This window comes from Ranitomeya variabilis, chromosome 1 (assembly GCF_051348905.1).
Source record: "Ranitomeya variabilis isolate aRanVar5 chromosome 1, aRanVar5.hap1, whole genome shotgun sequence".
Taxonomy (NCBI): Eukaryota; Metazoa; Chordata; class Amphibia; order Anura; family Dendrobatidae; genus Ranitomeya; species Ranitomeya variabilis.
This window is the reverse complement of record NC_135232.1, coordinates 1,026,515,413-1,026,532,561: the sequence shown is the minus strand read 5'-3', so window position 1 is coordinate 1,026,532,561 and position 17,149 is coordinate 1,026,515,413. Positions and strand designations below refer to the sequence as shown.

Below are 17,149 nucleotides of genomic sequence, written 5' to 3'. Positions count from 1 at the left end.
CATTTGATTCCCTTAAAAGCGCCATGACTTCCGCAATTATTTTAGTGAACACTCTAGGAGCAGAAGTTATCCCGAAGGGGAGTGCCCTGAACTGAAAATGTTGAATCCTTCCCTCCATTAGCAGTGCTACCCTCAGGTATCGTTGGAAATCAGCATGAATGGGTACATGATAGTAGGCATCTTTCAAATCCACTACTACCATAAAACAGTTTTCAAAGAGCATTTTTATTGTCGAGTTGATGGACTCCATTTTGAAAGTATGCTTTACCAAAAACTTATTGAGACCCTTAAAATTAATAATGGTTCTATAAGTGTTATCTGGTTTTTGGATTAGGAAAAGGGGAGAGTAAAACCCTTTCCCTGCCTGAGAATACGGTACTTCCACCAAAACATTTTTAGAACAAAGAGTCCTCACTTCCTCTTCCAAGGCAATTTGTTCAGTGGGAGATGAGCGCCAAGGCGTTAACTTGAATTTGTCCCGTGGAGTATGAACAAATTCAAGTTTGAGACCATGGGAAACAGTGTCTTTTATCCAAACGCTGTTTGTGATTTCCGACCATTCTGCCGAGAAATGCAACAGTCTCCCTCCCACCGGGATTGCCAGTCATTGATCCTGTTTTTTGCTTTCTGTCGGGTTACGGCGAAACATGAGACCTGTACCTCGTTTTCGCTTATCATCCCATCTGGATCGATCTCTACCCGGTGAGAAGGCGCGCTTCCCTCCCCGATTGAACCTTCTCTTGTTGAAGGGACGACGGTAAGCATTAAATAAATTGGGAAACTTTTTCTTATCATCTCCTGCCTTCTCCAGGAGTTCATCCAGGGTAGGCCCAAATAAATACTCGCCTTTACAAGGGATAGAACAGAGCTTTGCTTTTGCCTGCATATCCCCTGGCCAGCATTTCAACCATAGGGCTCTCCTTGCAGCATTAGAAAGTCCTGCTGCTCTAGCTGCCAACTTAACGGAGTCAATTGAAGCGTCCGATAAAAAAGCCACCCCCTCCTGGATTACTGGTAATGCAGCGAGTATAGAGTCTCTAGAGGCCCCCTGTCTTAATTGGGTCTCTAACTGGTCCAGCCAGACCATCATTGACCTTGCCGTGCAGGTTGACGCCACCGCAGGTCTTAAGGAGCCAGCTGCCATTTCCCAGGTTCCCTTTAAGAAGGTATCCACCTTCCTATCCAGGGGGTCTTTAAGCGTTCCCATATCTTCAAACGGGAGAGAGGATCGCTTCGCTACCTTGGCAATTCCGCATCCAGTTTTGGGGCCTTTTCCCAGTTACCTACTGCTGGGTCATCAAAAGGATACCTTCGCTTCTGTGCAGGTGGTAAGGAGCCTTTCCTCTCTGGTTTTTTCCACTCTTTGTTGATAAGTTCCTGTATCTTTTCATTCAGAGGGAAAACTCTGCGCTTCCTTTGTTCTAACCCACTGAACATCATTTGTTCTTTAGATAGTTGAGGCTTGGGTTCTGTTATACCCATTGTGCCTCTGACTGCCTTTATTAACTTGTCTATTCTCTCCAAGGGTAAGCAAAAACGAGCAGCGTCTTCTTCCGAGGAGGATGATGCTGCTGAATCGTCCGATTCTTCACTCTTGTCCTTATCCACAGATGAATCAGACGACCACTGAGTTTTCTGCTTAGAGCCTCCTGCTTGTGAAAGGCTCTTAATGGACTGCTTAACTTCCATCCTAACCATTTCCTTCAGACTGGCCGCAATAGAAGAGGATTCTTCTGCTACCTGAGGGGGCAAGTAAGGCAAGCTAGTCTAATGAACTAATGCCATGACCCCCTCCCCCTCTTCCCAGACCTCACCGTCTGCTGGATACAGGGGTCACATAGCTTTTTTAGGTATGAGTCAGGCAAGGGAACCCCGCAGATGGCACATTCCCTATGCTTTGTCTTACTGGTGTTTTTCTTCCCCTGTGAAAACATATACGAGGGGAGACTAATCACTGAGTGAACATTCTCGAAGATCACTTACCAGTGGATACCCATACCCAGAAAGCTACCGAAGTACGAGGGGGATTTTTTCTGGCTGACGCTCCAGACCCCTGTCTGGAGGAGCTTCTGCGGCCAGATCCATCGCTCATTTTGTCATGTTCCTTCTCCATAAGCTTCTGGGGTGCTTCGTCCAACAGCAGAGGCTGCTGATCCTGATCGGACTCCATCCTTAGAAGTTTGGAGACCAGAAGCAAGGAACGCGCATTTGGAGCTTGATAAATAGCCCCTCCTTCGGTCAGCGTAATTGTGCCGCGCCCTCCGGTTATTCTCCCCTCCCCCCCCCCCGCAGCTGCAGGGGATTAGCCGACACCTGAGGGTGATCGGCGCACATTTTCCGGTGGGCGCCGCCATCTTGGAGCCTCTGCGCATGCGCAGAAGCTCAGCGACCCGGAAGTCACCGCCGGCTCCGCCTTCCGACGTCACCCCTAGTCCACAGCGCTTCCTGTCAGCGCTGTGAACAGCGTGGGACGCCGAGACCTTGCCAGGAGACTCCGAGTGGCGCCACCATGATGCCGCCATCCCCACAGAGCCCCCCCAGCATTCGAGGGAGGGGGATCATCATACTCACCACGCGCCGGCTCCGGAGACAGGACACCCCCTGGCGACCGCTCCTCACTGAATAGCCACCGCCGTGCAGCCCTGCCAGGGCCACCGTGACTACCTCAGGTACCCCGCACCGGCCGAGGTAGGAGACCCCCTCGCTACCTAAATCGGTCCGGCCGGCCTGGAATTCCTGTAGAAATCTTCTGTAGGATCCAGTCCCTTCAGGAACAGGAAACCAACTGATGCATGGGAGAGGAGCCGCCCTTTTTGTATCTGTAGGTTTCCTGTTCCTTAAGGGCGGATCCCCTCTCTCGTAGTGCTGTCATGGGAGTCCGAATAAATAAATCTTGCCAAATCAGACAAGGTGATTTTCTGGATTTGTTTTCTCATTTTGACTTGCATAGTTGAGGTTTACCTATGATGTCAATTACAGGCCTCTCTCATCTTTTTAAGTGGGAGAACTTGTATATTGGTGGTTGACTAAATACTTTTTTTCCCCCACTGTAATAGATAGATACGTTTCCAAAAAAAGCAGGCAGCACTCCATTTTCTTAAAGATAATATGTAGGATTTTAATGAACCCACATGTCTCTGCGACGTTTCGGCTCTGAATGAGCCTTTCTCAAGCCTCTGAATGAGAAAGGCTCATTCAGAGCCGAAACGTCGCAGACACATGTGGGTTCATTAAAATCCTACATATTATCTTTAAGAAAATGGAGTGCTGCCTGCTTTTTTGGAAATGTATTGATTAGAGACGACCGGTGGACGGGTGGTCTGGGGGCTCTGCACCCGAAGATAAGTAAAGGAGTTGTGCTGTTCCAATTTTTGCTATTAGATAGATAGATAGATAGATAGATAGATAAAGATAGACATACAGCAGATAGACATATTGCGGATGTGGTTATAGGTTTATTTTTTTAATTTATGTATAGGGAAAGAGAGGGGGTGACAAACCTATTTTTTTTTTTATATTTAAAAAAAAAAAAAACTTTCACGTTTTACTTTTCCTTTAGTGGCTATAGTGGACCTGAACCAGCATTTTTTGTTTCTACTACATACTGTAATACTACAATACTGCAATATATAGTGAAAAAAAATTGATATCCTATGAAGTTCAGCTATAAGGTGGGTTTCATAGGACTACAAAGATGGTGAAGTCTTCAGTATGACCCTGGATGCCATGATGGGCTCCTTTATCAGCGAGCCACCAGAACTGCACCACATAAATACCGCTGTCAAAGCACTGATCACTGCTGCTAGAGGCAGATGCTGGCTGTATGAGCACAGACAGCATCTACAGTGTATGGAGCAGGCACAGCTCTTGGGCTCAATCTATACACCTGCACATGACATGCCAAATTGTAGTAGGCTGGATGTTGGGAAAAGGGTTAAAAAGGCCATGATTGAAACATCTTGGAGACCATCTAAAGAGAGAGAAACATTTCTATGCACAAATTTTTTTAATAAAAAGACAACTCACTTCCTCGCAACTCAAAAATCTCCACAATCAGCATGAAGCATGGCTCAGCCAAGGCATCTTTTTTCCCATCCACATCATCACCGTAGTCTGATAAGTCACTGTCTTCTTCGGTTTCATCCTGTGTAAACAAAAGTTAAAAGAATACATTCAGCGCTACCAAAAAAAAGGTTCAGAAAGAGCAAACAACAGGAACAAGAAAACTACAGAACATATGAAGCCCTTCACAAAGCTCTTAAAGGGAATCTGTCAGTAGAATCAACCCTCAAAAGCCGTCTATATGGGTATGTAGGTTATAGGAAGATGAATACAATGATACCTCTATATCTTTAATCCATCTTTTATTCCCCAAAAATGAACTTTTTTCTTAATATGTAAATGAGCCTTTAAGCTCTGGAGGCAGATTCTCATGGAGATCTGTGCCTGGACCTTATATCCTATTTTAAATGAAAGGTGCATTACCAGTGTGAGACATGTAGATCAGGAGAGCAGACTGTCAGTCATTACATGTCTCACACTGGTAACTCTCCCCTTTCACTTAAAATAAAGCTCTGGAGGCAGATTCTCAGGTATATCAGTGTCCGGTTCATAGATCGTAACAGCTCATTTACTTTTGTAAGAAAAAGGTGGAATAAGGCATGAGATATCAAGGTATCATTTTATTCAGTTTCCTATGACCTACAAGACCATATAAATGGATTAGAAGGGTTGATCATACAGATAGATGACCTTTAAAAGAGAAGGAACACATTTTGAGAATACAGGACGGTCATGGAAAAGGAGTATACTGGAGCTATATAATAAGGAATAATATTTTATACATTAGCAGCAAGCATGAGGTTATTCGCCAATAATTTGCTGAAATATGACTGAGTCCTTTATATACAATTATTAGAAAATAATAGGTCACTAGAAACCTCTGCTCTTGTCATCATATATCACTATAAGAAATTCATCACGTAATGTATATCATACGTAGGCTGTGCCACAAAGATAGAAAAAGACAAATGTAAATGACTAGAAACTATGATTCACCTAGGCTTAACCTGAGCAGCATGAGTCACTGTGATGGATCTAGGCATCCGATCAATTATAACGGAAACATCACTATGACCTAGAACTGCACACTGTGACGTGAGCACATTACACACATCAGCGGCAGGCTGTCTATCTGGAATTAAATCTATAGGAATCGTCAGCTTTACATTCATCTTCCTGCAAACATTGGACATTTCACATTATATATAAAAGTCCCATGATCTCAGGGGGAAGAAGATCATTCGCTCCAGAGTACACCGCTCACTCCTGAGCAGGCAGAGAATAATGTAAGGAATAGAAGAGCCTGGCAGGAAACCTAAATGGAATCTGTCAGCAGGATTTGAAATCAGATCACATTTTGTAGCATTTGTCTTCTGCGGATCTTCTGCTTCACTAACATCATATTCACATTTTAACCACTAGAATGGTAAGTGTTCCTCATCACCAAATACTTTCCTCTCTCAGGGACATGTATACATCACTCATAAAGAGATTACTGACCTCTTGGTGGGAAAAAAAATCTCCAGGAAGTCTTTCCAAAAATGAAGAGAGTGAGAAGGAAGATTTTTTGCCCTGGACATCAAGGACTTTCAGGTGCTCGGGAGAGGGACTCAAAAAGGCGTAAAGCACCTCGCTATGACACAGTCTTTCATCAGAAAGCAGCTTCTGTGAAGAAGGATCACATCATCAGTGATGGGTAAAGGGGATACAACGTATACTAAATATTCCAGCTGTAACCGAGCTAAATGCCTGATCTCCTTTCTCACCGAGTTACTGGCTTCCAATAAAGAATCTGGCATCAGGTTTTGGCTGCCCCATCTGAGTGCACTATAATATAGAGACAGAGGCTCCGGTTCCAACGATGGGCCACTTACTGGGTTTCGTGCTGTGGTTTTCATTAAAAAAAAACAGTTTTTATGTGCTTCAGCTCTACTAATCTTCTCAGCCGTAAGCACTGTATATTCGTGCCCCCAGTGCAAACAGAAGCTGTCAATCAAAGTTGAGGGCGGGGCTGGACAGAGCTCATCACTGAGAAGACTAGCAGATCTGCAGCAGAAAAAACTATTTTATCAAAAGTACAGCAAAGCGCCCAGAAGGTTAATGCGCTGGAATCAGGATATCTGTTCTTAATTTTTTCTGAGCTCAGATGGAAAACAAACCTTTGTCCTGTGATGGATGCCAAACACTGCCATCTGTCACCCATGCACTTCAACTGTATAAAACAATACAATTATATGTAGCTCAAAGTAAATATCTGATTTGCAGCCAAACTAAATTAAGGGAATATGCAGACCTGAAGATTGTGAGGATGAATATATTAACAGTGTTTTTCATTATTTATTTACCTACCTTATATAGCGCCATTAATCCCACAGCACTATACAGATATCACAATCATTTTCCCCAGTGGGGAACACAATATAAATTCCTTATCAGTATGTCTGTGGAGTGTGGGAGGAAACCTGAGAACCCGGAGGAAACCCACGCAAACAAGAGAGTACTCCTTGCAGATGGTGGGATATGAACCCAGGACCCCGGCGCTGCAAAGCAACAGTGCTAGCAACTGAGCCACTGTGCTGCCCATGTACCGTATATATAGTACCTGTGATTCTGTCAATGGATTGCTACCTTTGTTCATTGTGTGACATTATACTTGGCAATTTAGCCTATACTCTAACTTTGATACATGTGGAGTGTTATTTCCGCCTTCCATTTTCATCCAGTTGAATGCACACTAGGTTCTCTGCTATCTGGGCTTGATTCAGTTTATTCTTTACATCGGCACTTTATGTACTTGGCTATGGTTACTTACTATTTTGCATTTTTACATCTTAAGTATTGTAGCCGTTAATTGCATTCTTACCCTCCTGTTACCCCATGTCTGTTTGGATCTCCCTTTTATTTAAACTATTTCAATAAAGACGAATTGTTTATATACTTCAAGTCTGACATATTTTTCTATATTCTATATTTGCCAAATAATATGTTAGAGTCCCAGAGGTTGCATGTCTCGTAGCTGTTCGACAGCCGCAACACATACAAGGATTGCCTGTTTGATCTCTGATCTTCACGGTGCCATTGAAAGAATACAAAAAATCCACATTATCCATAAAATCTCCTGGTCCAGATGAATTACATCCTACGGTACTGACAGAGTTCGAGGAAATTGCAGAACGACTAGCCGGAATTTTTGAAAAATCCTGGTTAACCAGAGAAGTCCCAGAAGATTGGAGAAGATTGGAGAAGGCAAATCCCAATCTTCAAAAAAGGAAAGACGATGAAGCCAGGAAATTACAGGCCAGTGAGCCTTACTTCTATACCGGGAAAGATCTTTGAACAAATTATTAAATAACATGTAAGTACTTGGATAAGAATACAGTAATTAATCAGAGCCAGCATGGGATTGCAGCAAAGAAGTCATGCCAGACTAATCTAATTTCCTTCTATGATGGAATCATTGAGTGGGTGGATCAGGGAAATGTGGTAAACATAGTATATCTTGACTTTAGCAAAGCATTTGATAAAGAATCTCATGCTATCCTTATTGAAAAAAATGACCAAGTAGGGGATTGACAAGGCTACGGTTAGGTGGATTCATGACTGGCTCAGGGATCGTACTCAAAGAGTGGTAATAAATGGTTGCACATCCAATTGCAAGAGTGTTTCAAGTGGTGTACCACAAGGCTCTGTTCTGGCCCCAGTGTTCAACATTGTTATAAATGATTTAGATGAGGGAACCGAAAGGTAAACTAATCAAATTTGTGCAAAGTTAGGAGTGATAGCCACACTAGAGAAGACAAAAAGGATTCAGAAGGATCTAGACAATCTTGTACAAAGGGTAGCGACTAATAGAATGGTATTTAACAGGGTCAAATACAAGATTCTATGGGCAAGAAAAGTGAAAATTATTCTCAATTGCACATGAAAACACGAGAAGCAATGACATGAAACTGAAAGGGAGAAGATACAGATTAGATATTAGAAAAAAACTTTTTGACAGTGAGGGTGATCAATGAGCAGAACAGGCTGCCACGAGAGGTGGCGAGTTCTCCTTCAATGGAATTCTTCAAACTGAGGTTGGACAGACATCTGAGATGGTTTAATGAATCCTGCATGGAGCAGGGGGTTGGACACGATGACGCTGGAGGTCCCTTCCAATTCCTGATATTTTTTTAACATGCCGAAGACACTCAGTTAGAACCCGAGCATGCTCAGGGAAGACCTTATCCGAGCACGTTCGCTCATCACTACTTTGTAGGATTATAGCACTTTTTACTAAAGCGGAGGACATAACTTCTGCTGTGACCAGACACAGCGCCTCCACTTGGACCCTGGGCAATATTTAAGTTACACTAAAATGAAGAAGTGATTGTTCATACAATCATCCAGCTCTTTTTTAACTTTGGGTCCACAATAGCTGTTAAGTGGCTACAAATATGACAAAAAAAGTTATATGGAGAATAAAAACTAATTTCAATATATTAAAATGAATGAGAGAAAATCAATGCACTCACCTGCAGGAAGTTGTTTAACTGGGTCTTTGACTTTTCCAGAAACTTCTGGTCTATGGACTTGAAGGGAAGCTTACTGAGTGAAGGCAACTGCACTTTCTTCAATGGAGGAAAATACTAATTAAAGGAAAAATCTAAAATTAATTGTCATTGAACGTGGATGTACTCTAAGCTTGCCTTATTTAAAGAGGAATTACTTAATTCTGGGTTTGTATTCTGGGAATGCTGAATGCTGAAAGCACAGAGATTCTTTGTGACTTCATGCACATCTTGTACCTGTGTGACCCAATGAGTAAAAAGTATAAGGATCCCCTCTCCTGGACCCCATTAGACGACCATTGCTGACAGTTGAGAAAAAATTAATTACATTGATGTTCAAAATCAATAATCTGACTTTAACTGAGGCACAGCCGGCTTTCAGTCAGTGCTGGGGAGTGGTTACAGCTGCCGCCCACTATATACTCAGCAGTGACTGAAGCTGCGCCGGCTGCACCGCTATGACTGAAAGCCAGAGGCTGCCGAGAGGAAATTAGCTAATTTAATAACTAAAGCAGATGGGCTTTAAGTATGGTGGTCGTACTTCTTTAGCACGCAATTAACCCCCAGATTAATCACGTTTTTTACATGACAGGTTCCCTTTAAATATTATTAACGACTCAATTATAAAACAAACACCATTGAGATTCAAAGAGAATCCCGGTATCGTGCACTTGGCATAAAATAGTGTACGACTATCCCATAAAGGGAACTAGGCATCACCAAAAACGCTATTTACCTGCAGGTATAATGTAGCAATGTAATCCCCATGTAACACCTCTCTCCGAGTCACCGGGGCTGGGCAGGGGAGTGAGTTACTATTCAGTGTACTGAGGCCTTCCTGTAATCACGCCATGGCGCCATGAGTATACTAGAAACATCTGAAAACTGACCAGCACCTCCAACCAGAATAAGACTAGTGTGATCAGGTGCAAGCCACCATGACTATTCATTATAACCAATAAAATAGTAGATTTTAAAAAGGCAGATTTTAATGGACTCCGAAAGAGGATAGGAAAAGTCCAATGCTTGGTTGATCTAAAAGACAAATGTCCAAGAAGGATGGGAGATTTTGCAAAATGAAATTCTCACTGCACAATCAGTACCCATCCTGAAAATAAGGAAGAATTTGAAGCATTTAAAGAGACCAGGGTGGATGAACACAGAATTTAGTCACTTGTTAAAAAGGAAAAAAGATGAAAGTAGGGAGGATATCTCCAGGACAAAAGTTTATAATTCAATTACAGTATGACAGTTTTCTTCATCACGGCGTTCAGATCAATGTGAGCCAATTCACACACTTCGTGGATGATAATTTGCAGTCTTTAATTTTAATTTTTGTTTTCTATACCATACTAACTTAATTCGCAAAAAATTGTATTGTATGACTTGTCTGTATATGAGCATCTAATTTCCTCTTACAGTCTGGTTCGTTATTGTATTTTTTTAAAATTTCAATAAAAATGAGGTTATAAAAAAAAAAAAGGAAAAAAGAAATGTATATCAAATAGAAAGAGGGACATAGCTAAAGAAGAATATAATGCTGTCTGCAAGGAATGCAGGGCAAGCGTAAGGCTATGTGCACACGTTGCGGATTTGCCTCTGGAATTTTTTGTGCGGATTCTGCATCTCTGTGCAGAAAAACGCAGGTGCGGATTTGATGCGTTTTCTATGCGGATTTTGTGCAGATTTACTGCGGATTTCATGCGTTTTCACCCCTGCAGATTTCTATAATGGAATGGGTACAAAAACGCTGCAGATCCACACAAATAAATGACATGCTCCTTCTTTTGATCCGCAGCGTTTTCCGTGCGGAATTTTCCGCACCATTAGCACAGCAATTTTTTTTTCCATTGATTTACATTGTAATGTAAATCATTTGCGGATCTGCAGCGTTTCTGAGCGGAAAAAAAGCTTTGGATCCTCAGTAAATCCGCAACGTGTGCACATAACCTTAGGAAAGCTAAAGCCAGAAAAGAAGTGATGCTTTCAAGGGAGACCAAAAGTAGCAAAAAAAGATGTGGGGGGTATGTCAAAAGCAAACAAAAAAAAAGTCAAAGATGCTATAGGATTTTTACAGGATGAAAAGGGTGAAGTGATCAAAAATGAAGTTGAGAAGGGCAAAGGGTTGGACACAATGCCCTTTACAATGACAGCTGTACTCTGAACTACTATAACATGCAATCATTGTATATAAAAAATTGAAACTTAATTACAGCTATAGAAAGTATGTTAAAAATGAAGGTAATTGGTGCACAATTTGTTTTATTCACATGAGCCCATAGCTGCGGTAAGATGTTCCCCTTTGATGGGACCCTAACCTAATATGCCAGCAGCGTGACAGTGCAGAGTGACCTGTCACTCAAAGTGCCAGAGCGCGATTATTGCCGCACTCCCAGTATACAGAGAGGTGATACAATCCCCTGCACCGCCCCAGTGACTCGGAGAGAGATGTTATATGGTGGTTACATTGTGAATAAAACTTCATTTTCCCCTGTTTAGCCAAGCCACCTATTCAGGGCTGCTACACAATATTCTTGCAGATTAACCCTATATCTGGAGGTAACTAGAATTTTTTGTGATGTGAGATTCCCTTTAAACATGTTTGCAACAATTATCTAAACCTTAAAGGGGTTGTCCAGCCTTAGGCTACACGTCTGCAGCCACTCTATGTGACTGCAGATTAGTGAATCCTCACAGCGCACATTGTGAGAATTCTCTGGTGCCGGGAGCGTGACTGCAGGTATGTGATTTGTATAAATGCAGCCACGTGCTGACTATATGTGCACGGCATCACTCACTGCCAGTAGATTGAGCGAGGGCAGACCTGTCTAGTCGGAATGTGGCAGGAAGTGTGCAAATTCCATGCTTCCCGTCACATGACAGCCCGACTCCTGTACACAATGAATCCTGACAGTGCGCTCTCAGGATCCACATGTCTGCAGTCATACAGAGTGATAAACACAATGAGGTTTTTGTTATGTTTTTCTTCTCAGGCTAGGTTCACATTTGCGGTTGAGTCCGCAGTGTTTCGTATGCAAACGCATGGCAAAACACATGTTAACACTGCGTTTTTTATCCGCATCAACTTACGCATGAAGGATAAAAAAAAAAACGCAACGTTTGCATGCGTTTATGTTTTTTATGCGCATGCGTTTGATAGGAAAACATTTTTCATGGACAATTTCCTTGACACAAGGCTCATGGGATCTCTGTATATAGACCCTTGTGCAAACGCAAGGGAACGCATGTCCTTGCGTTCCTATAGACTGATGCGTTTATTTGATGCACTTCTTCCACAAGCGTCCACATGCATATGGCGGCGGAAATTTGGCACCACACAAATTCTAACATGGTGCGTCAGCTGCGCCCAGCAGCAGACCACGAAAATATGCATGCGTAAGCAAACGCAGGCGAACGCATGCACCTGCGGGTAAATTGTTAAAGATATGAAATGAAGACACATGCGATGTATGCGTCAGAAACGCTGCGGACACAACCGCAAATGTGAAACCAGCCTGAGGCTGGTTTCACACTATAGTACGTGAGTGCTGTGGATGGCAGCGTACTTCCTCCCTGAAACCACGCCTACGCTCTGCCTACGCCTCCTTGCATCCTGTGGTGCCCTGCGTACCTATCTTTATCATTGAGCACGCAGGGACATACGTTGTTTGCTGATGCCTCCGCATGCGCCGTTTGGACGCTGTGCCGAACTGCACCGAACGAAACATGTTGCATTTTGTTGCGACGGTGCAGCGTCCAAACGGCACATGCCGAAGCATCCGCAAAAAGCGTACGTCCTTGTGTACCCAATGATAAAGATAGGTATGCAGAGCACCGCAGGATGCAAGGAGGCATAGGCAGAGCGTAGGCGTGGTTTCAGGGAGGAAGTACACTGCCATCTGCAGCACTCCCGTACACTAATGTGAAACCAGCCTAAAGCTGAACTTGGTAATACCTCACTCAGTTTTCTGTGTAGATTCTGAAATTCACTTAATCTCCGCAGTACAGTCCAGTTCTTGTTGTCCGATTCACCTGACTCCGGTAAATTAACTAGTACAAAATACAATGGCATCTGTTCTCCATTCTCTTCAGATACCTAAAAGAAAAAAATAGCAACAGAGTGAGAAGCATACATGTCAAGATCAGAGATCATTCTCCCTGCACAGAAGGGGCAGGATAAAGCTTTACAGCTCTGCTACATCTGCAATTTTTTTACCTGAATTATTTGAATTTTGTAGGAATAGTGCTTGCTAATGTTGTATGTGGCCTGGAAAATGCTTAGATAATTGTCCTCATGGACGCATACGTAGCATAGCTGGGAAGTGCAGTGCTTGATTAGAAGCACCTGCATGGCTTCTCTAAGAAGCAGGAAGTAGATTGATTGTGGGACCAGCCAAGATGTGAGCTGTAGCTGAGAGACACATGCCAGGGTCTCTCCCTAAATGGAGTAACAGAGTCAGTCTGCTGAATGTAGCAGAGGCAAATGAGTTAGCTCATGAATGCACAGACCATGGGCACCAGACTGGATGTGCCTTGGAGCTGAAGAGAGGCCACAATTCCTGTCTGAGAAGAGTCTGCACAGGCCGTGTGCAGAGAAATGTAAATATCAGTGGTTGCTATGGACAGTAGCTGTTTAGTGTGACCGAGCTGGGGCTAGCTCAGCAGCCTCTGACGTATTCAGGGTCTGCTCTGTATGGTTAGCGCCTGGACAAGGCTAGGGATTTATGTTTAAAACTTTGCTATTTTGGTGCTGTGCAAACTGTGGAAAGCAATAAAAACAGCACGTGTTTGGATCAAAACTGCCTGTGTGAACGCTACCTAAGGACTAATGCCTACCAGAGAGCGTGAAACCCTACACGTTATTTTAGATATAAACAAAAAGAAAAACGTGTATGTTTACATATTAGTTTAAATCTTATTTATGGACCTCAACACTTTGGAAAGTAGGATTGAGGCTTGGTACATAAAGCACCAACCATCTCCATGTTAGGTGTACAATAATAGAGTTGTCATAACTCATTGGACTTTGATTCCATGATGAAAAAGTGATAATGCTGTGCAAATTCATTTATAAAACCAAACAAGTCTTCATACTTTCATCCAACAAGCAATGATCCATCTCCTACCACAATACCTCACTGATGTTGATAATCGCCCGCCACAAGCCAAGATTCTCACACCACAAATCTGTCCGAGAAATATGGAGATCAAGATCACTTTGTTCTTTTTCCATTAGAATGATTTCGTCCTTTAACTTGGAAATGATCTATTGAGAAAAAAAATATATATTCTACTAAAGAGAAGCAGGAGATTTGCCCAGTATAGACTCTAAGGTTGTAAGAGTATAAGAAGCTCAACACATTGATGTAGTAGAGGTGGCTGCTCATACTGTTGTCCACCATATTTTACAAATCTAAAACTGGAGATACCAGGGTGGTGAGGTAAGAAGCGGCTGCTCACACTACTGTGCCACTTATATAGCTGACCTAATGCAGGAGATACCAAGAGTGCTGAGGTAAGAAGAGGCTGCTCACACTACTGTTCACCTGTTTATCTGATCTAATACTGGAGACACCAGGGTGCTGAGGTAAGAAGAGGCTGCTCACACTGCTGTCCTCCTGTCTATCTGATATCATACTGGAGATACCAGGGTGCTGTGGTAAGAAGAGGCTGCTCACACTGCTGTCCTCCTGTTTATCTGATCTAATACTGGAGACACCAGGGTGCTGAGGTAAGAAGAGGCTGCTCACACTGCTGTCCTCCTGTTTATCTGACCTAATACTGGAGACACCAGGTTGCTGAGGTAAGAAGAGGCTGCTCACACTGCTGTCCTCCTGTCTATCTGATATCATACTGGAGATACCAGGGTGCTGTGGTAAGAAGAGGCTGCTCACACTGCTGTCCTCCTGTTTATCTGATCTAATACTGGAGACACCAGGGTGCTGAGGTAAGAAGAGGCTGCTCACACTGCTGTCCTCCTGTTTATCTGATCTAATACTGGAGACACCAGGGTGCTGAGGTAAGAAGAGGCTGCTCACACTGCTGTCCTCCTGTCTATCTGATATCATACTGGAGATACCAGGGTGCTGTGGTAAGAAGAGGCTGCTCACACTGCTGTCCTCTTGTTTATCTGATCTAATACTGGAGACACCAGGGTGCTGAGGTAAGAAGAGGCTGCTCACACTGCTGTCCTCCTGTCTATCTGATCTCATACTGGAGATACCAGGGTGCTGTGGTAAGAAGAGGCTGCTCACACTGCTGTCCTCCTGTTTTCTCTGATCTAATACTGGAGATACCAGGGTGCTGAGGTAAGAGAAGGCTGCTCACACTGCTGTCCATCCTGTGTAACTGATCCAATACTGGAGATACCCAGGTGCTGAGGTAAGAAAAAGCTGCTCACACTGCTGTCCTACAGTTCATCTGATCTAATACTGGAGATACCAGGGTGCTGAGGTAAGAAAAAGCTGCTCACACTGCTGTCCTACAGTTCATCTGATCTAATACTGGAGATAACAGGGTGCTAAGGTAAGAAGAGGCTGCTCACACTGCTGTACACCCTGTCTTTCTAATCTAATACTAGAGATACCAGGGTGCTGTGGTAAAAAGAGGCTGCTCACACTGCGGTCTACCTGATCTAATACTAGAGATACCAGGGTGCTGTGGTAAGAAGAGGCTGCTCACACTGCGGTCTACCTGATCTAATACTGGAGATACCAGGGTGCTGAGCTAAGAACAGGCTGCTCACATTGCTGTCCACCCTGTCTTTCTGAATGCACAGAGGCTGCTGAGACTTAATAAGTTATTTCATCGTCACAGCAGCAGAGCTCTGTACTGCACATGCTCACGCACTGCTGTCCTATTACCATTCAAGGACAGGTATTTTTAGTGTAACAAGAAGGCGGACAATATAATTCTATAGGAATTACCTTCATAGATAAAATGTGCGCAATTTGTTAATTCAAAGTATTTAGGACATTTTTTTCATCACAATCCTTTAGATGTTAATCTTTTCATATTCTGACAGAACTTGCTTAAAGGGAACATTTAATGTGAAAAAAACACCATTAACCTGCATATATGTAGTTAATCTGCAGGTTAATAGAGTTCTGAACCTGCCCGGAGTCGGCACTTAGACTCCTGCTACCAGGAGGACATTAACGTTATTCCTCCCGGAAGCATTTGGTTTCTATCACAGGGTTGGTGACGGCGTGGGTACAGACACCGCCCTATAGAGAGCCACAGTTATAACTGTGCCCTCGGCACTGACTGAACACAGGTCAGCATTAGGGTCAGCTGTCAGTCAGTGCCGGGGGCACAATTACCGCCGCCGCTCTCTATACACAGAGCTGTGACTAAACCCACGCCGGCGCCGTCCTATGACTGAAACCCGAACACTACCAGGAGAAATAAAAGTTATTTCCTACTGGCAAAGTTCTAAGTGCCGGCAACAGGCAGGTTCAGACACCGTTAACCTGCAGATTGACCTCATATCTGCAGGTTAATAGCGTTTTACACATTACAGGTTCCCGTTAATGGATCATGTGCGGTACACACTATAAGATGATGATGGTGGGGACGCACTGCGCATAGAACAGTGTGGTATAGCAATGAGGTTATCCCCACAGAGACTAAGACAATATGGCCGTCCCCACAAACAATAATAACAAATATAATTAGACTTCACTGAATATTTTTAATGAAAGAAAAAAGGTGATCTATTACATGATGACAGGAATCACAATGCACCATGGATAATCAATAACTATGGAAACATGGACAAAAAATCTGCCTAATTAGCGCTTCATTATTAGGACTCAAGCCTGTCGTTTCCAAGGGAACCAGAGATAATGATCCACTTTGCATTTTACATTTTTCTCGCTCAAAAAGAAACACAATGATTAAATAATGAGATTCAATGTGCAATTTTACAGAACAGCTCGGTATTAAAAATGTCTTTTCAGTAATGAATATTCTGTAATCTACCCAATTATATTCTTAAGCGCATCTCGAATCTATTAATGGTCGTCTACAGAGCGCTTCAATATTCACATAAGAGGAACAAAACACAAACTCAAGGATAGATAAGAATTGCCTCACCATCTGGAAACTTTTTAGAATGGCACCTTACAATGTATTGGTATAAGCCAATAAACAACAGCAACAGCAGCAACAGCAACCATACACACAAGGCGCAAACTCTCCTACTGTAATAATACACTGTGACAACCACACACCTGTGTGAGCGGAACAGGATCAGCAATTCCTCCCACTTGAACCCCCTTAAAGACCAGAGGTATTTTTCGCTTTGCATTTTCATTTTTTGCTCCCCTTCTTCCCAGAGCCATAACTTTTTTATTTTTCTGTCAATATGGCCATGTTAGGGCTTGTTTTTTTGCGGGACGAGTTGTATTTTTGAACGACACCATTGGTTTTACCATGTCATGTACTGGAAAATGGAAAAATAAATCCAAGTGCGGTGAAATTGCAAAAAAAGAGCAATCCCAGTGTTAGTTTGTTTTTTTACTACGTTCACTAAA

General features: G+C 43.0%; 1 protein-coding gene across 4 annotated transcripts in view; it reads right to left on the bottom strand.

Moving 5' to 3' along the window:
• SNX25 (sorting nexin 25) overlaps nt 1-17,149 on the bottom strand; it is a 285,932-nt gene that overhangs the window by 14,891 nt on the left and 253,892 nt on the right. For all 4 annotated transcript variants that reach the window (XM_077279603.1, XM_077279604.1, XM_077279606.1 and 1 more), the window contains 5 exons: nt 13,747-13,878; nt 12,568-12,708; nt 8,577-8,690; nt 5,563-5,727; nt 4,027-4,144 (listed from right to left, as the gene is read on the bottom strand). In XM_077279603.1, coding sequence (XP_077135718.1) covers nt 4,027-4,144; nt 5,563-5,727; nt 8,577-8,690; nt 12,568-12,708; nt 13,747-13,878 — 670 coding nt within the window. The remainder of the gene's footprint in view (nt 1-4,026; nt 4,145-5,562; nt 5,728-8,576; nt 8,691-12,567; nt 12,709-13,746; nt 13,879-17,149) is intronic.